Below are 21,280 nucleotides of genomic sequence, written 5' to 3'. Positions count from 1 at the left end.
TTCTGTTCGTTTGGCTTCTGTTTCAAGCAAAACAAGTTCAGTTCTGTTTCAGAAATTGTTTCGGATACTTTTCGAATTGGAAAATGAATCAACTCGCTATCCCCGGCAGCGGCGCCATTTTTGATGGATTGTAAATCTTGCTGTGTAAAATAGAGATTAAAAGATGTAAAACAAGACTTTGGGCAAGTCGAATTCGTTCCACAGGGACAGTTGGGATTCAAATGTTATTCGGATTAAAACAAAAATAAAGTTTAAAAACAAAAACATATTAGTTTTAAAAACTAAATAGAGTTGTAACAAAAACTAAAATAGAAATCAACTTGAAATTGAAATAAAAACAGATAGAAGAGATTGAAGATATAAGAAAGGAAGTTTAGAGAAGTCAAATCAGCCTTTGTAAACTATCCATAATGCAGATCAATTCCAATAATAACTCAATCCATGTAGCAAGTCATTGTTCATGGATCGGAAGGTGGAGCGGTTTAATCATCAAAGGTAACCAAAAGACATTCATGAAAATCCAGATTTAATTGAGATTCCCTAGTTTATATTCAGATTCTTCACAAAGCATAGCCGTTCTTGAACTTATCTAAATAATGGTTATCAAAGTTTAAATCAGAAATATAAGTAGATCATCTAATCAAAGGAGAATTTTCAGAATAGTTAACATGTAAGCAAAATAAGGAATTAAAACTACATTAGAGGGATAAACTTGCTTCGGCATCCTTGATCTCTCTAATGAGGATCTAGCTACTCATTGCAAGGTTCATAGTTGCAGCAATAAGAAAATAAAGAAGACAATAAATGGAGAAGAGAATGTAAAACAGAGCTGCACTTTTGATTCCTTGTTTAAATGATTCTCCAAAAGAGTTACAACAAGAACAAAAGAAACAATTGATCCTCTCACTATTACACAAACTCTCTCTAAAAGAAAAATAAAAAAAATACAGAGAAATTAGGGAGGTCAAGAGGGACCCAAAAGGGGACCCCTTCTCTAAAATCAACCTTCCAATTTATAACATTCGTATTCGGGTAATCGGGTTGATTTGGCGGATGATTTCATCCGAAGGACCCATTCAATTACAACCACCGAAGCTTTTGGAAACTTTTATACAAATCTCGAGGACAAATTCCTCGAGATGATCGCGGTGCGGTCATGCCTAGCCGCGGCGCGGTAACGTGGCGGCCAAATCCCTCGAGCTTTTGTTGGATGCTTCCTTTTTGCTCGCGTATTGTAACCGTAGTTGTTATATCTTTTGTTGATTTCCGAATGAACCCTTTTTACTTGAAATTAGTAATAAATTATTGTTAGCTACATTAATTTGGAATTTTAATATAATTCATTATTATTTAAAGGAACTAGCACTTAAACGATGATAATCTTAGTGTAATTACGGTCCCAAAATCGAATAATTGGGACATTATCAAAACACCCAAAAATCCTTCCAAAAGACCTTGAAATCCATAAAAAATAAAAAAAAACTCACAGATCTAAGAAGAAGATACCTCAACTTGGAGATCAGAAATCAGATCCGATGACGGTCAAATAGCAAGGAAATACATACGAGGATACTCTCCGCCAGTGCTGAGGGAATCGTTGTAATTTGCGAGTAATTATTTTTTTATTTTTTATTATTATATTTATTATTTTTTTGGTCTATTGTGCAATGTAATCATTTTTGGGAATTAGTAGAGATCGGCATTTGCCGGACTTGGTTAGTGCCTAACACCTTCTAACCTCGTTACGTGATCCCAGGACCCGTATTTTCTCTCGTAGATTAGTGTTATTACCTTTTAGAGTCAGTGTTCGGTTCCTAGACCTTAATAACTAGGTGACGACTCCCAAACCTCAAAAATCAAAAGCGGATCCGCGCATCCCGCGAATCGAGGGCGCTTTCATCGGCTTGAAAGTTTATATCGATCGGTTTCTGTTGAAGACGATGAAGTTGGGAAGAAGACAGGTTGAAAGTTGAACTAGATAAGAGTCTAAAGACCAAAATAAGGTTTTTACTAAAACCACACCACCCATCAAATTAAAAACATTAAGGGTTTGGCGATTAAAAACAAGTTTCTACTAGGGGTATACCACCCGTAAAATCGATGTTAAAATGATGAGTAAATGTTGTTTGCTAATAGCACCCCTAAAAAAACTCATTTTTTTTTATTCATTGTTTTTTCTGCTTGTTGTCAACGGATAACACAACTTGCCTAAAAAAAAAAACTGAACACATCTAAAAAAAAAAATATCTTTTTTTTAAGAAAACATATTATCAAACGACAGATCAAACATACACCTAAAAAAATTTTAAAAAAAATATACGTAATAAAAAATAAAAAAAATTATGGTCCAATAATCATTATCCCATCCTCAATAAAACCATCCCCTTGAAATCTTACATTATTTAGAGTCACCCTAAGTGAGTCTCAATTGAACCATAGAAAACAATATGCGAGATCAAGGTACTCAAAGTCAAACCAAATGATGTCAATAAAGGATAATACAAACCCAAAAATATAAAATAAACAAAATAATAAAAATGAGTCGACAACCATTATTTCACATTATTACATGCTTAACATCCTGCATTATTTAGGGTCATTCCGAATGACCCTAGATTGAACTATTAAAAAAATGTGCCAAAACAAAATATTCAAAATTCAAATCAGTGATCAATAATGGAGTCAAGAGAATGAGACAAAAATAAATAAATAGATAAATAAACCAAAATAAACAGATAAACAACTAAAAAAAGGTCCTTTTGGCTATGCTTCCATACTTGGGTTTTTCAAGTTTGATCCTCAATAATCCTCGGTGGACTCGCCATTGAAAGCACCCTCGATCCGCGGGGTGTACGGATCCATTTTTTATTTTTGAGGTTTGGGAGTCGTCACTTAGTGATTGCAGTCTAGGAGCTGAATATTGACTCTAAATAGATGAAAGTAATTAATCTACGAATAAAAAGAGATTAAGGTCCGAGGATCACATTACGGGGTTAGAAGGTGTTAGGCACCAATCCCGTCCGGCAAACAACGATTTCTACTAATTCTCAAAAAAGGATTACATTGCTAAAAGACCTTAAATAAATAAAATAAATAATAAAAAATAAAGAAGTATACCTAGATGATCACTACGATTAGTTCCCTCAGAGCTGGTGGAGAGACTCTTCGCATGAGATTCCTTGTTTTATTTTCATCACTAGATCCGCTTCTGATCTTCAAGATGAAGTATTTTATTCCTAGATCTGAGTGTTTCATAATTTTTTATGATTTTATAGGTGTTTTTGAAGGGTTTGTGGGTGTTTTTTGAGTAAAAGCTGGGGTTTGGATGATAGGTAGGGAGTTAGGACTTCAAAATTAGGGTTTGAAGAAGGCTAGGGAGACTTTTTGACCTACTTTTTCTAGGGTTTATTTTGACCTGCGAAATTAAATTTTTTTTTTTATAGATTTTTTGAAAGAGTTGGTGTTTAATTAGGTTTCTTTTAGATAAGGTGAATTAGGATTTTGACTTAAGTCTTATTTGATTGACTAGGTTTCTTTAGATTAGAGTTTTAATTAGGGTTTTGACTTAAGTCTTATTTGATTGACTAGGTTTCTTTAGATTAGGGTTTTAATTCTTACATACAATGAAAGAATATATTTTTGATTTTTTAAAGAATCCCCTTAATTATATTTTAATTCTTTAGTCACTAGATGGAAAATGGTCTTTTAATAAATATCAGTGAGCACCACTTAAATAAGTGGGCAATTATCAATAATTTTGCTCAAGGGCTTGATTGATTAATTTTCTTAATTCAAAATTTTAAATTAATTTTATTAAGGTTTCACTTTACGTTAATTAATGATTTATTTATTAATTTTAAAATTTAAAATTATTAAAATTAAAAAATTATCATTTTGCCTCCGAAGAGGACTTTTGTTTTGAGAAGTCATTTTTTGATGTTTTAGAATGTTTTGGAATCGGTTTTTCGTAAGGAATTCAGTGGGATTATGGGTTTGTGTCATTTACGAATTTTTTGGCATGAAACGATTGTGAACCCTATGAGGGGCATTTTTGTAATTTTATCAAATTTAGGGAAATTTGACGAAATGGTTTATTTAGTTTTACTTTGTTTTTTTATGTGTTCGAAAGGATTTTCCTAAGCATAAAGGGGACTCTAAGGATGTTTTGATGTTAGGAGTATTTTGGTAATTTGAACATTTTTTAGTGATTTTTATCGTAAAGCTTCTTTTTATTTGAAAAATGATGATTTCTATATTTTGGGGGTTATATTTTCCTAGCATAGCGTGATTTCTAAAGTTTTGTTAATTTAAGATATCTCTTCCGAATTTTTGAAACATATCTAGCAATAAAATAAAATATTGGAACATTCATCCATCACTGGGAACTGTTGTAATCAGGTTGACGATTTGACTAATCAGGCGAGTGCAAAAATGAGGTGTCTACAGCAAATAAAAGAATTAATTTTATTAATATTAGAAACTTTTGGTACAATAGTCATCTCATTTATTTTAAATAGACTATCGGTCAAATACCCTTTGCCCATATACATCCCATTCATAGTAAGTACAAATTGGTCAGATTCAAAAATCAACTTGAAACCCTTTTTATTAAGTAAAGATCCAGATGCAAGATTTTTCTAGATATCGGGTATGTGCAACACATCATTTAAAGTTAGATTCTTCCCTAAAGTAAATTTCAACACAATCTTTCCTTGACCATCAGTTATTAAAATCGAAGAGTTACCCATAAATAACTTTTCTCTATGTTCCACTTTCTTATATTATGATAAGAAATTCTTGTCAAAACATATATGTTGAATGGCCTTGTGTCTACTCACCATTCCCTAATATTTCCAACTAAGTTGATTTCATAGATAACTACTGAAAGATTGATACTGGAAACAACTACTACAAGGTTTTTTTTTTTACTTCAATTAATTAGGCTTGACCAAGTTTATTCTTTGATGAATCTTGTTCCTTGCATTTGCGACAATCCTTTGCACGATTTTAGTATCAAGTCTTCTCTCTTCATTTCTTTATGTTTATGTTTTAAATAGTTTTTGAAATCTTTTCACAATAACGGTAATTTTTCAATTATATATGTCGCCTAAAAAGTTTCATTAACTATCATATTTTCTATATGAATTTTATGCAAGATGATTTGAAGATGTTAGATTTAATTCATAACAGTCTTGGAATCCACCATCTTAAAATCAAGAAATCGACCAACAATAAATTTCTTCTTTCTAGCATCTTATCTGTGGCGCCCCGCCGAACACTAACACAAATCCCCATGTCAGATTTCAAGGTACGAGGTGGCACCTCGAAATTTCGGCATGGTCTCCTCTGTTTATGTTAGCATTCCAAGGCGATTCAACCTGCACCTGATAAACGACATACAATCCTGCATATAACAAACAAAATAAATACTAGCGGAAGCCTATATACGTCTAATAATGTCCGATAGGTCAGAGTGCGGAAGAAGAAAAATTATATACAGGATTATACAAAATTCCTCACTCTAACATAATTCCTAACACTCAAGACAGAATCCATAACACTACCTGGAGAAACTGACACCACTAGGGGGTAGCCCTAATACTTACCAGGTGACGGACTCTGGTTGTCTATCTGACCAACCAGATGATCCTCGCTCTTGTTCTACACTTGTTTCGCCAAGCTTCAGATCTGAAACTAAAAAAAAATGGAGAAGGAAAGGGTGAGTAACAATGGTTACCCAGTAAGGAAGCAACAATTTCTGCCAATAACCTCTCCTAACATGAACGAATAAACATACTGAATCATTTTAAAATAAACAAAGTTTTACAAAAGAAAACTACGATTAACTGGTACATATAGCCAGGGATGAGCAACTAAACATTTTAAAACTCACATTACATCGATCAGCAGTACTCACTATAACATTCTCTTTTTATACAAATCTAATTGATCAAATGGAAACAATAAACATGCATTTCATTTTATATATCAAAATAAGCAACAGATACATAATACACGATGGTGGAGTATTGGAATTAGAGAGTTGGGATTCACGACTGGATCGCTCCCAGTCGGGACATGATGTTACAATTCCTTTCTGGCTTTTAGTTCCTGATTTTGTGGCCGGTCGCTGCCCTTACCACGTTTGGTTGACCATTTATCCGGCTCAGGCTGGCCGTTTGACGTGACCGTAAACAATGGGTCTCTTTTCGATGTGTCAGAACGTTCGACTACTATAGATTGTTAGTGATCACTGACTAATCATCTTCGTCTATGCCTATCAGGCGTACATGTGATTCCCAAAGATACAAACCATTCGTATACGACCACCTTTACATTACAAGTTCACTGGTAAAGATAGAGAGGAATAACCCGGATTCCAGTTGTGACTCCACTCTCATACGCGTCCCATACCACGTATGAGTTTGGTGGTCCCTACCGTATATCCCAGGATAGTACACCACTCCGGATGATATAATGCACTATCCCTTCAGGCATTCACAAACTCTTTAACAGCTCACAAAATAGCTACTTATATATATTATTTTCATTTGAAAACAAAAGAGAAATTAACAATACAAGGTTGAGAATAGATATCCAGTTTCCTACCATGCAAGTGTGGCCACCCGGCCTAAAATAAATAACATAACAGAGCGCCTCGCGCTAACAGAAAGTAAATAAACATGCAACCAGTAACATTATTCCTGGATATCCGTTCACCAACCTGCATACAACACAACAACGTAAAATGCAGACATCACCCCTCGGGTGTGACTCTGACATTTTACCGTTTCATACCCTTTTTCCCTTTTTTCGACTTTTACAGTTTTCAATCTCTTCATAAAATATCCATTTTCTGATATTCATCAACTCAATATGAGTTCATTGAATATTAAATCACATTTTTCAACTATAGAATTTATTTCTATCAATAATATTGAAAAAAAATACAAATTCGTATCAAAACGGGGTCCGAGCAGTGCACAAGACCAATTTATGGCAATAACCCGTTAAAAATACTCTACCCACGTATAATTTGTTAAAAATACAATTAAACATATCAAACATGCAATTTCTGGCGTGAATTTTGAAATAAACAAAGAATTCTATATTTCGAAAATACATCCGAATTTTTTCAATAAAATCCTAAATGCAATTTTCACAATCTATGATTATTAATAGAAATTCAGAGTTCCTTACAATGTCTAGGCGAAAGGATCGAAGTACGTGCACGAAAATCGAGGCGATTGGCGCGATAATCGAGATGGACCGAACTTCGAAGCGGCTGATTTTCGAAACTGGCTTGGTGGTTTCGAAGATCTCGACGTGTTCGTCTCTTCTCCCTTCTACGGCGAAAGGTGGTTTGACCCCGAAATCGATGAAAACCGAGGTCGAAGTTACGAAAATCTCCGTATAAAAATACGGCTGATTTTTGACTATACGGGGTGAAAAAGACGAGAAAACGGAAGGAACTTGGTTGGGTTATGTAGAGAATGAGGCTGCGGACGTTTCTCCCTTCTGCGTCGGAACGATTTGACCCCGAAACGGACGAAATCCGAAGTCAAAGTTTCGAAATTTTCGTATCCAAATACGGCTGATTTTTGACGATATCGGATGAAATAGAAAGTGAAACGAAGAAAGGTTGGGTGGGTTTTGTAGAGAACGTAGCTGCGGACATTTCTTTTCTCTTCTGCGTCGATCGTTGACGACGACCGTTTGTGAGAGATCTGAGGTGGAAGAATCGGAGGAAAATCAAATTTTCGTTTTATATGTCTCGGCCATATGACGCGTTGGGGAAGATGGGTTTAAAAAAAAAAAATTAAAATTTTTTTTTTTTTTTTATATAAAAGTTGGGACGAAATTGGTATTTTGTCAATTGTTTGGATCGTCGATAACTTGATCATTCGGACTCCAAATCTGACAAACGAATACTCTATTTTGCCTAATTTTTCGTTCCGGATCTAATGGTATAGTCAATTTCTACAAATTATGTCTCCATCAAAAATTTACATTTTTGGCCTGACGTGACCCCTAAACTTGATGTCGTTTTCGTTTTTGGCGATAATTCGACTTCCTGATCTCCAAAAATGACAAATAAATAGTCTATGTTGAATAATTTTTCGTTATGAACCCAATGGTATGATCGAATTTTAAAAATTATTCCTCTAACAAAAAGTCACTGTTTTAGCCTGGTCCGACCCGGTAATCGAGGATTTTGCAACTTTTATATTCGGACTCGCATTTGAGCGTGCTTACAGGCTAAACTATGTTTTTCTATCATTTTGAATCTAATGGTGAGGTCAGATTCTATTAAAAATGATCAGAATAGGTCCCACAGTTTTACCCTAAGTCCCACTTTCAAGATTTTCTTAAAATTCCACTATTTATTTCCTCGAGATACGAATTAAAAATTTGGGGTGTTACATTAAATTTTATATTTTTTATCTAAGAATTCCCACAATTCGTTTTGCAATTTAGATTGTACTGTATACATTTGAAATCGTCTCGACCCAATTTCCACTAAATAACGGATATGGGTCCGATTCGTAAATCAGGAATTTTTAGGGAATAAGGAGTCGCCACCTAGTTTAGGTTTAGGAACCATAAATAACTTCAAAATGGATCGGATTGGTCCACGAGTAAGAAAAATAGGTAAGGGGTCAGATTACGGGTTGCGGAAGGTATTAGGCACCGAACCCGCCCGATCGATATGATCGATTTCTACTACGATTCAAACTATCTTATGGTCAAGAAGTGAAAAAAAATAAGGTCAAAGTAGGGTCCCATCATCATCAATTTATATCAAAGATGTTAAATAAATCTCACGATCAAAAATTTTCAAATATTACATAATTCCTCGAAATCTGCATAGTGGAATCTCACGATTGATAAGGCTTACGTGGCACCAAAAATTAGTGGATCAATTTGATTACATTTTGAAAAGTATGAAGTTGATTTTTAATGCCACGTATATAATAATCAGTGAGTTGACTCACATACCCATTTTATGGAAAAATTCGATTTTAAACTCCCAATGTATACAAAATCAGTGAGTTGACTCATTGATGACAAACTTTCTACGTACACAAAAAATCGATGAATATTTAATCAAAGAACTTTGATTTTTTGAATTGCCACGTGCACCAAAATCAGCGAGTTAGCCTACACATTTTAATCAAAGAAATTTGATTTTTTGAATCGCCACGTGCACCCAAAATCAACGAGTTAACCCACACATTTTAATCAAAGAAATTTGAATTTTTTTTGAATCATCATGTGTGCGAAGATTAGTTACACACATTTTAATCAAAGAAATTTGATTTTTTTTTTTTTTTGAATTTCCATGTGCACAAAAATCAACGAGTCGATCCGATAATATTATCAACCAATGAGTTGATTCATTAACATCACAAAATCAGTTAGTTGACTCGATTAAAAAAATCAATGAATCGACTCTCTAATTTTGTATAAAAATGAACTCGATCGATCTATCAACATTAAAAATCAATGAATCGATCTACTAATACTTTGGTAACCAAAGATTGCTATTAGTGCCACGTATACAAAAAACAATTGGTGAATTAATTTGGATGCATAAAAAAAACGACATCAAGAAAAAATAAAAAAAAAATTTACTTTCACCGGATGCTTGGATTCCTTAAAAAAAACTTGAAATAGCATGTGTCGCCAAGGAATGTAGGAAGAAGATGAGATGATGACCACTGTGGGGTGTCCAATAAATCAGAGACGGAGGGTCTTGTTGAGTAGAGGATGTTAAAGAGAGAAGTATTCTTGCAGGTGCTATAGTAGTGAATCGAATAGAAGGCTGAGAGTTGGTTGTTATAGACAGAATGTCAGAAAGAAAAGATGGCTGAGATATGGTAATAGTAGCCATGTTTTGAAGAGAGGGCGGGCTGTAAGTGTAGAGGATGTTATAGGGTTGGATATGTATCTGCTGTAATGGAGATAGGTGCAGCAAGGTTTAATGGCAGATAACGCGATGAAGGTGCGGCTGTTAGAGAAGAGTTTAATGGTAAAAACATGATGAAGGTGTGGTTGTTAGAGAAGAAGGTTTAATGGAGACACAAAAGGGGGCAACAAATGGTTAAAGTGGCAGGTTTTTCTAGAGGCACAAAAGGTGGTAGTAATGGGTTGAACTTGCAAGTTTTTTTAGAGGCACCAAAGAGGGCTACGATGGGTTGAAGTTGTAGGTTTTTTGGAGGCACAAAAAGGGGTTGAAGTTGTAGGTTTTTTAGGAGGCACCAAAGGGGGCAACGATGGGTTGAAGTTGCAGGTTTTTTTGAAGGTACCAAAGGGGGCAGTGATGGGTTGAAGTTGTAGGTTTTTTGGAGGCACAAAAAGGTACGTAGGTTGAAATTGCAAGTTTTTTGGAGGCACAAAAAGGGGCAGCAATGGGTTGCAGTTGCAGGTTTTTTTGGAGGCACCAAAGGGGGCAGTAATAGGTTGAAGTTGCAAGTTTTTTGGAGGCACCAAAGGGGGCAGCAATCAGCAATGGGTTGAAGCTGTAGGTTATTTGGAGGCACCAAAGGGGGCAGCAATGGGTTGAAATTGCAGATTTTGTTGGAGGCACCAAAGGGGGCAGCAATGGATTGAAGTTACAAGTTTTTTTTTTTTGGAGACACAGATTCCTCCTTTGCCTTTTTCGTTGCTTTGTTGTTATTTTTTTATAGAGATAAAGGGTTGGCTGGGCAGTTACATGGACGTGAGAAGGGGGTGATGGGAACAGATAGAGAGTGAATGGGACATTCTCGTTGGAGAAAAAGATGTGGGTTTGCCCACGTTTTTTTTTTTTCTTTTCTTTTAAGAAAATGGGAGAGGGATCCCACGCTACTCACTTCATTAATGGTACCTTGTTGATGAGTTGCCATTGGTTAATTAAACTTTAGTTTCATCTGATTGGTTGATTTTGAATTTTTTTTTATTTGAGTTTGAATTTAAATTGCATTTTATCGATATTTTAATTTGATGTTTTAATTTAATTTTGAATTTCAATTTGATTTCGAATTTCGAATTTCGATTAAAATTTAATTTGAATTTGATTTGGTTGATTGAATTTTAATTTGATTTTGATTTTATTATTGATTGGTCGGTTAGATTCATCGATTGGATTTAATTTGTTAATTGTATTTTAATTTTAATTTTACGTTTACATTTTAATTGGTTGAGTGATTTTTAATTTCATTTTCATTTTGTATTTTAATTGGTTTCTTGATTTTTAATTTAATCTTAATTTTTATTTTGCATTTTAATTGGTTTCTTGATTGAAATTTAATTTGATTTTCGATTTTAAATTGATTTTAAATTTTAAATTTTAACTGAATCTTGATTTTTAATTTGACTTTGATTTTTCTCAGACTTTCAATTTGATTTTGATTTTATTTTATTTTTTTATTATGTTTTCCTAAGAATCAAGTTCTAAGTCAAAATTGGACATTGATGGGTATTTCGGTCATTTTTTATGATTTTTCATAAATTTCTCTATTTTCGTCGATTTGAGTCCTATTACACTCGAAATCATATTCCGAATACGATGGAGGTATTTTCGAGATTTTTCAAAAGTCCGAAATTCATGAGGGGTATTTTCGTCATTTTATCAATTTTTACGGATTTTTACAAATTTTAGGGTGAAATTTCTTTTAGTCCCAATGTGGTTATTTCTAAGTTTCGAGGTTGTATTTTCCTAGCGTAGCGAAGTCTCTAAGTTATCGAATTGTGTAGCGAACCTAGAGCGTATGTACTTGCTAAATCGGGTGTACGGTGTAGTGATCATATGCGTGCGTAAACTTCTATATTGAGTTGCGACGAGTAGGGAGATGAAAAGACTAAAAACGGAAGGAATCAAAAACAGTACTTACAAGCCTTCGAGTTCTTTGCGTTTATCAGTAGGAATCCACAACAAACGGGTGACGAATTGTTGAATTAGGCAGATGCAAAAATGAGGTGTCTACAACATTGTACAATGTGTTGTCCAATCTATTGAGAATGTAGTTTCGGCATAAAAAATCAAAATGTTTCCAAGCCTCGACAACGACAATCATAGTCCTGTCTATTTCGTTCTCTTATAGAACCGATGCATCCCAAGTTAGAAAAAGGTCAGATTTAGTGTTGTCAAGTATAACAACATTTTATTTGCTATCTCTTGAAATCGAACCCATCAAAATTTTCAGGTTTCTTGTGATGTTTCACAGGAGGATGGCTCATTGTAGGATTCATCATTTTTGAAAAGCTATCGCTCACAAAAATATTAATTAATATGTCTTAAGATTGTTAAATATATGATGTTAGATTAGAGAAAATAAACAGAAAATGAAGTGAAATAAAATAATAAAATAAATTATAAATACCGTAAAATACTATTTTAATATTGAAATGAGTGAGGCATGTATTGATACAATAGCCTTAAAACAGATTTCGCTTCTATGATATGCTAATAGTTTTTGGACGTTTGCCTCACAGGATAAGACACTCCACACGTGTACAAGGTAACATTCCTAGTATACATGTACAATTGAACTTGTATTGTAATTTGAACTCTCAAAAACACATGAATAAATCTTTTGAAAATAAAAAGATACTACGCAAATTAAAAACTCAAAAAATTAATGATGTAAAAGAGGGAACAAATGGGAATTTATAGAATTAAAAGTGTTTCTCTAAATAGTTACCAAGACCGGTGAAAAGTGTGCTTAGGTTGTGACCATTCGAATAGACACACATGTTTGTAGAGTTGTGACACCATTTGTGTGTCTTAGGACAGTCACAAGTTGACACCACTAGTCTCTTAGAATAATCACGAGTTATAACTCGTAACTCACACTATGTGAAAAAAGCCCGTATTTGACGATGTTAGCCTGTCAAATTTTGAAAAATTTGACGGACCCTCCTGTCAAATATGCCCGTCAAATATTCTCTTGTAGAATATTTTTTTTGACGGCCCTGGACTATCAAATTATTAGAGAATGGGTTTAAAAAAATATGTTAAAAAAATCCATAAGAGTATGACCATGGAATTTGGAGGTTTAACAAACAATAGCACGGTTCTCTAATTCATCAATCACAATGAACGAAATAATAAAAAAAAAATCAGAAAAATAAAAATCATAAAACAAGAATATGATGGGCATCCATATTGATTGAAGAACAAAGAAGAGAAAACTGAATCAAAGCAAATCTTCAATGAGGACATGTTTTAAAATCCCTAATACAAGATTTCAAAGCCGTCAATAGGGAAAAAGTTACAAAAACTGATGAGTCTTGAACACAATAATAGCCATGAAACTCATGACAACAACTGCTACTCCTTTAGGAATATCTTCCATAAAATTCAGATCCTTTTAATTTGTTCTTTATCCTGGACAAAACAAATATTTTCTATCACTGTTAATGACATATTATAAAAACTATACAAAAACATTTTAAATGTTTGAACTACTAAACGTAGAGAAGTCATCACTTTAACTCTTAGCCAATGTCCCTTATCAAAAGAACAACATCAAGAAAGTTGAATGCTTCTGGTATGAAATTCTCAACAGATCCATAGGTTCTATTTCATTGTATGAAATTCGTTTTCAAGATAATTAAGAATTCCTTGAAAAAATGATCATGGGAAAATGAATTTCATTGTTTAATTGAAACAGTGGAAAATGTCAAAAAGAGAGTTGATTTAAAATAACTGTTTCATCATTTGAACCGTTGGCATGTGATGATGAGATCCAACCTCAAATCAACCAATTAGGAGTGGAATTGTTTCTTTTCTTAATTCAAAATTCAAAATTCAAAAGTAAAATCTTACTTAATTAAAAACGAACTTTACCTCTCTCAGATCTCGGTGGAGTCATGATGGAGCAATGTGGATGTTGGGGATGTGTGATATGATGCTCCAGTCCTCTCCTACCTCCTTTTGGAAACGTGCTCATAGAACAGAGCACCAAATAATTTCCAAGTGTTGAAGCGAGGTGAGCTGTTTCAGCTCCTCAGACATGCATATCAAGGAATCAGAGAACTTTATTGACAACCTTTGGAGCGATGTAAGATGAGCCAAACCTTCAAGGAGTGACAAATGTCGTGAGAAATGGATAGATAGAGACTTGAGATTGTTGTTGCTATTGTTAACTTGGGTGGTGGGCAATGACCTTGAAAGAATACCTACATCCCCTCCTAAAGTCAACTCTTCATCATTCCTAACTGTTTAATTGGAAACCTACATATTGGATGGACCATGACCCAAAAAATCAGAAAACTAGACAATCTTAGACATTCTTGCATATCGTAAAACTTGGACAATCTAGCTACATGGATTCCAAATTTCAGGAGCAAAAAATGGGTTATTACGATGTTTCAAGAAAACATTCAGCTTGACTAAACATGCAAACAAATTGACAACCTATACTAATCAATCAAATTACAAGTTTCAATTAGAGAAAAGCAAATGTCCTAGGGACTTCCATGACTGGATTTTTCTAAAGGGGGACTCTAGGAGAACTTACTAAATGTCTAAAATCAAAGAAGAACAACCTTTGCCTTCAAGCCAAAGTGGCACCTCTTTCAATATTAGAAAGACATACAGAAATTCTTCATAAGCATGCAAATAAGTCTATCTCATTTTTGTGACAATCAGCCAAATCGATAGTTTGAATCATACAATCAAATTAGCTTTCTCTCTAGGAACCTTTTCTAAACACTTAATTCTAAAACATCTTTACTTTCGTAAAATCCCAAGGCGATATATATATAAAGAATAAACAAATCATCTAATATAAAATGATAGGAGTTACTGAAAATTATCTGAAATGTTAATATGCCAAAAATAACTAGAGAAGTATCAATAACCAACCTTCTCTGACACAGCAAATGCAGCCTGCACAGGAGTCATCCCTTGAAATGGAAGTAGAGCTGTCGTGAGCTCCCAAAGCACAATCCCAAAGCTATACACATCGACTTTCCTTGTATAATCAGGAATTCGAGAATCAGAGAGTGCAAAATTGGCTAAGATACTCAAAAGCAACATTGATGAATATTTTTAGTCCAGTTAATGAAGACTTTTAGCTAAATAATTTTACTAATGAACAATAACTTTTGACAAGGCAATACTCATGGTTCACAACTCCCATGTCTGAAAAAAAAAAATCAATTCAATATGGATTAAAGCCGGAGATAAAATCCATAAAATTTAGATGGCATAAAATCATCACTTCAGAAAATAATAATAATAAAGAAGAGTCACATATGCAAGAAGATTGAGCGAATCAGAAATACAAAAATCACTATTCTTCCTGCCACTCAGAATCTCTAACAGCAACACCCCAAAGCTAAAAACATCAGATTTTGTAGAGAAACAACCACGTATGGCATACTCGGGGGGCATATAACCACTGGATTTCATCATTCAATAAAATCATTAAGTAGTTGTACATGATATTAATGTTCTTGGAGATGCATGTGGAAGTGTTTTGCATGGTATGTGCATATAATTGGTTTCAAAGTTAGCTTGTTTTTACTTACTAAGTCCCAACAATTCGCTTTGTTTTTGCTTGTGACTCGTTCCCTCCAAAAATTCTTGCCATGCCAAAATCTGATATTTTTGAGTTCAAATACTATCCAAAATAATGTTACTGGCTTTCAGATCTCGATGAATAATTCTCACTCTAGAATATTCATGAAGATAAAGAATTCCTTGAGCAATCCCTTCAATGATGTGTATGTGTCTACTCCAATCTAATAGCTCTCTTTTACTTGGATCTAGATCAATTGAGCATCAAAAAATTATAAACAATGAGTTGGTAAAATATTTGACGCACAACCATAGAATGGGAATCAAATAGAAAACCACTATAATGAACATAACACATACCAAAGAGGAAAGAATCCAAGCTATTATTGGACATGTACTCATAGACTAATATACTTTCTTCGCCTTCAATGCAAAACCCTAAAAGCCTAACGAGATTCCTACGCTGGAGCTTAGCAATAAGGTTGGTTTCATTTTTGAATTCCACAAGTCCTTGTCCAGACCTTCTTGAAAGCCGTTTCACTGCTACTTCTTGCCCATTTAGTAATTTGCCCTGAAATAGAGCTCCTTAATTTATTAAGTGTGTTGATTAAGAAAACATTTTAGCCTATATTTCTTAATTCACATACTAAGAGGATCACACTTATTCTAATGGTTACCTTGTAAACAGGTCCAAATCCACCCTCTCCTAGCTTATTTGTAGCAGAGAAGTTATCTGTAGTCTTTCCATTGAAGACCAAGGTCAAGGGCATGTCATCTATTGAAAACAGGTTCAGCATTTCATTTTCTCAAAAATGAAAATAAAAAATTCTAAGAGGAAGAAGAACTTATTTTGAACATTGGCAAGAATCTGGCTGAATTCCGGCAAGCAGGGAAAATGAATCTAACTGCATCCTTATAGTAGACTAAGCAGAAAAAATGAATGTTAACTGAAGTTATAAATGAAGAAATTAACATAGTGTCACCAAAACACAAGTCGAAGTTCAAAATACAACCTAGTCTCATCAATAATCAATTGACTAAAGGATATAAATATATGATTGGAAGATAGCAAGCATGTTAACTGAAGTGATTCAGAGGTCAAATGGGAAAAATAATGGAAAAGAAGTGAACCAAAAACTGTACCCTTATGAGGAGAATAGCAACATCTGCTTAAGAATATCAATGGACTAGCTCCCGCACTCAGTGCAATGCAGATTGTGACTAATGTTTCTAGTCAGAGCTTCCACAACTTGTACCTCTTCTTCACTGAGTGGTCGCCATTCTCCATTGTGAAATATTTACACAAGTCCACAAAAGACTACAAACAAAATATAAGAAAAATAGAAAATAGACTAATTTTTTCTTCTTTGATTCAAACAACCAAACAAGCCATAAATGTGAAAGGTAAGAGACACATTTGCAGAAAAATGAAGTTTTTTAGGATGATCGCCTTGATTCCAATTTGATTTGGAGAAAAGACGGCAATTGAAAACAAGTGAAGCCAGACAACATGAGATAACAAGGAAAAATCACTCTCTCTCCACTTGATTTACTGGAAATTGAGATAAAAAAGAACAAAATGAGCACACAAAAAAGCAAATAAAAAGCGAGGAAATGTCGTCTTCAGGAGTTCAAATCCTTTCAAAAAGAGACAAAACAGTGAAAAATCACTTATCAAGTAACAGATCGTCAAAAATATCACTAAGAACAGTAAGAACAACTCAATGCACAAACAAATCCCAGAAAAAACCAACTAAAACAAAGCAAATTAACAAAATTTCCCTTTTTTCCAGCTCGATTCACACAAAAACCAAATAAAAACATCAAATGCAACCAAATCACACAACTTATCAACAGATCAATCAACAAAACTCACCAAACCAAAAGTAAATCAAACGACCTAACACCTGGAACACGGTCGATTCACACTAGACGCATTAAAAAAAACAACCAAATCAAAATAGACAAATAGATCACAAATGGAGAAATCGAGCGATTGAGCGATGACATCGATCCATACTCCAAAGATGAGATCAAGGGAGACAGGGAGAGAAATCGATCGACTATCAGAAAGTAATGGAGAGGTCGATCGATTGAGTGTGTGTGAGAGAGAGAAAGAGAGAAACAGTGAGAGAGAGAGAGAGGCAGAGAGTGAGAAGTCGATCGATCGACTGTGAGAGAGACGGAGAGAAACAGTAAGAGAGGCAGAGAGAAAGAGAAACAGTGAGAGAGAGAGAGAGAGGTAGAGAGTGAGTGTGATGGACTGAAAACGTGGTCCACAGGCCGCGGAATTTCAGATTTAAAATTCGACGGGCCAGGCCAACAAATTTTTTTAGAAAAAGTTGGGATTTTCACGTAGTGTCATTAAGTTCAACTTACTGAATAAATTAATTAAAGTAAAAGGTCCAACAATTTTTTTTATCAAAAGTGGACCTGCACGTGCATCTCATGCGTACACACACACTAAGATTTTTCGGACCAATGGGTACAAATTCCTTTTAGAATCCATGGGCCCTCATGTACATGTGGGTTTTACCCATATCTCTCTCTCACTTACTATAGTATGTGAGAGCTTCCATATAAGAGTTACACTCTTTAGTTGTTTCTATCCAATGTGGGACTAAAGAATTTACACTATAATTTGAAGAAAACAAACTACTTTCATTTTTCATTTTTCACTTTAACTTTTACTTTAACTTTTTCTTTTAATTTTGCTTTATTTTTACTATTACCTTCACTTCCACTTCCATTCAAACTACAGGATAAATTCCGTATTTTCCCAACAAATGGTTAGTCAAAGGAGATCCACAATGCCAAAATTAAATGAAGTCTATCATTGCAAAATGAGACTCAAGAAACCATTGATGCACATGGTATGGTGATTAGAGAAGGAAAGCAAATTGGTGGGGCTGTTCTAAGTAATTCTCAGGTTGACTAATACACTATAAAGCTTATTAAGGAAAAAAATAATGAAAAAGCACTATGCATAATATGAAGCATATACCTTGACGTGATCAAAATAGAATTGGATTTTATCTATTTACGTAATTAGTAACAAAAGTATTTTCATTTTTCAACATTAAAACAACAAGTCTTGAAGGCTCTCTACAAGTAGAGAGTGGAACCCCACTTTTTAATTTAACATTTACTTTTAAAGAGTCTCTTGGAGCCAATTTTTTCACCTTCACTCTTTAAAGTAAGAGGCAACATAATTTAAAGAGCTTGTTGGAGATGCTCTAATAGTATAAATGACTCTCAAAATCAATGTTATAAAAATTAGACCAATAATCAAATGAAAATTTTGTTCAAATAGTCGAATCAGAGTCAACCTAGGTTCAATAGTGGACTTTTTCCACAAAGTGAAAAAGCTCATATTTGATGGCCTAAGACCGTCAATTATTTGTAAAATTAGATGGACCAAAGAGTCGAATTTTTTATTGTCGGTTATTTTTCACCGGCCAAAACAGGACTCTAGGCCGTTGAATCTATGAACATTAAAAATTTAACAGCCCAAGGTCATCGAAATCCAATTTCTAAAATTCGTAGGCCTTGGCCTACTAAATTTTCTTGTTGAATTTTCTAATTTTTACATTTATAAAAAAACTTGAACGGATTAAAGATTTTGTGATATCTTTTTATTTTCTTAAAGTGTACAAAATTTTGATCAATTTCCTTTTCTGAAAATTCTAATAAAATTGACTTGACAATCTAGTTATAAAGAATGGCGTGGGATAATGTTTTTGTGAAAGTCAGGAAATAGATAAATCTTTTTATTAAATTAAGCAATCGAATACAATTTTAAAATATTCAATTATGTAAATTTAAAAAGTAATGGGTATAAGAGTAAATTTACTAAAATCCTTTTCCTGGATGGATTTTCAATTCTTATCTGATTACATAACGATCACCTTCTTTTTTTTTTTTTTTTTTTCCTTTTTTGCTTATCGTGGGTAGGACTTTCTAACATATCACCTAGTATACTACGGCAGCCTAAAATTATTAGCGTATTATATTTATTTTAAAATGTCCATATCAACCCTACTTGTTGCAGCCCAAAAGAGAATTTAGCTACAGGTGTTTGCTGTATAATCAAACCAAACCAGTATTTCTACTTGGGTTCGGATAAATCAAGAATCACGAAACCTCCCAATCATGACTTCTAAGTCTTTTCAACCTGAATAACAAAGAAGGAGTGCAAGGACAAAGCTTTTATTTAATTATATTAAATACCTTTTTAGACGTTAAATTGGGCTTTGTCAAGGACAAAGCTCTAAGATTAAAAATCTATATATTTTGAATCCACAAAAAGGAATATATAATATTATACTACATTAGCGGAAGGGGTACAACAATAAACTCAAAATAATAATAAAAAAATTCCCAAAATAACAAAACCTAGAGCTATTACGTATCACTTAGCAAATAATATCCTGAACCCTTTGGTTGGGTATATTGAAAGTAATGGTGCAGTTCATCTGGCCCGATTTACTTTTCTTCATCATCAGCATTAGCGTCACCTTCCCATTCAATTTGGTATAGGCATTAATAGTCAAATTCCCTGAACTTAGATCACTAACAAGGTTCGAATTCAAATTAGTATCTGATAATTGAGTTGAATTCACATCAATTGTAACATTCACGTTCCGTGAGCCTCGGAACTTTGCTTTTCTTGGAGGAATTTGAGCCTCTCCAACCGATTCCCCATTATAAGAAAGGTTCAAGGTACTGTTTCGAAATTTGTACTCACCCCAATTCTTGTTTTTCACTCTGATCTCCGTTGTCAATCTCATGTTGAAGGAAGGGGTTGTAGGATTGGTTTTCCAATTCTCGATGCTTACCGACCTAATTTTAATATTAGGACGTTTCACTTTTAGCACGGTTGTGCCAAGTACTGCGAACACTATCATCTGAAAGACAATGAAAATAATGATGTATGCGATCAATTTGATCTTTTTCTTCCTTGCGAGTTCCGCAGGTCCCAACTTCGCCTTTTCTTCGTCGATGCTCATGTTTCGTTTGTCAGTATAAAAAGAAATTTCTTCTCTTCTTTTTGTGTTATGAGAGAGCAAGGATGAAAAGGAATTGCTTGTGTGTTTGGAGTGAGGGATTGTTATGAGTTGCATTTATAAATGGAGTTGTCGAAATGAGTTGAAAACGCGTTTGGCTGCGTTGATTATTGGTGTTCTAGATATTCCACGTCATCCTATTGGCGTGCTTCCCTCTCTAGAAGATAAAAATCAACTTGGTTCAGCAATAATAGTCCTCGTCAATCAAGCTGGGTCAAGGAGGTGTAAATTAAGTATATATAAATAAATTCGAGGAATGAATTTGCCAGTGGTACCTGAATGAATGATATTTTGCTAACAGCCTAAAGATATTTTGCTCAAAATATGTATATATATATATATATATTTTGCTTGCAGCCTAACACCCTTTGACATGTGGCACAAATGACATCAACAATCGAGACAAAATTATTTCTCCCCCACCCCACCCCACGTTCTCTGTCCACAAATTCCAATTTTGACATTTAAAATCTTAATAAAATGGTTCATTGACACCACATACACCGCAGTTTTTTAGATTTCATGAAAAAAAATTCATATTAGAAATATATATATAATTATAAATAAAAAAAATGTTTTTCGTGTTTGATCCGTAGAATTGAAAATGGACACTTACAAAATATCCAAAATTAAAATCAAAATTCAAGGGTGAAAATTAATTTTATTTTTTATTTTCTTTCTTTTTTTCCAAATTCGTAGAATT

General features: G+C 33.9%; 2 protein-coding genes across 2 annotated transcripts; both read right to left on the bottom strand.

Moving 5' to 3' along the window:
- Positions 1–13,683: 13,683 nt before the first annotated feature.
- LOC147391061 (cysteine-rich receptor-like protein kinase 11) lies at positions 13,684–16,281 on the bottom strand. Its single transcript, XM_086458980.1, has 5 exons — positions 16,189–16,281; positions 15,872–16,082; positions 15,245–15,759; positions 14,855–14,913; positions 13,684–14,221 (listed from the first exon to the last, which is right to left on the bottom strand). Exons 1-3 carry the CDS (start codon positions 16,279–16,281, stop codon positions 15,608–15,610), a joined length of 456 nt encoding a protein of 151 aa, XP_086315106.1. The 3' UTR covers positions 13,684–14,221; positions 14,855–14,913; positions 15,245–15,607.
- A 3,645-nt stretch (positions 16,282–19,926) lies between these two features.
- On the bottom strand, positions 19,927–20,520 carry LOC147391060 (late embryogenesis abundant protein At1g64065-like). The gene has a single exon (XM_086458979.1). It carries the CDS (start codon positions 20,518–20,520, stop codon positions 19,927–19,929), a length of 594 nt encoding a protein of 197 aa, XP_086315105.1.
- Between the last annotated feature and the right edge of the window lie 760 nt (positions 20,521–21,280).

This window comes from Akebia trifoliata, chromosome 11 (genome assembly GCF_017979445.1).
Source record: "Akebia trifoliata isolate Shusen 1 chromosome 11, ASM1797944v1, whole genome shotgun sequence".
Classification (NCBI taxonomy): Eukaryota; Viridiplantae; Streptophyta; class Magnoliopsida; order Ranunculales; family Lardizabalaceae; genus Akebia; species Akebia trifoliata.
The sequence above is the reverse complement of the archived record's forward strand: the minus strand, read 5'-3'. Positions and strand labels throughout refer to the sequence as shown.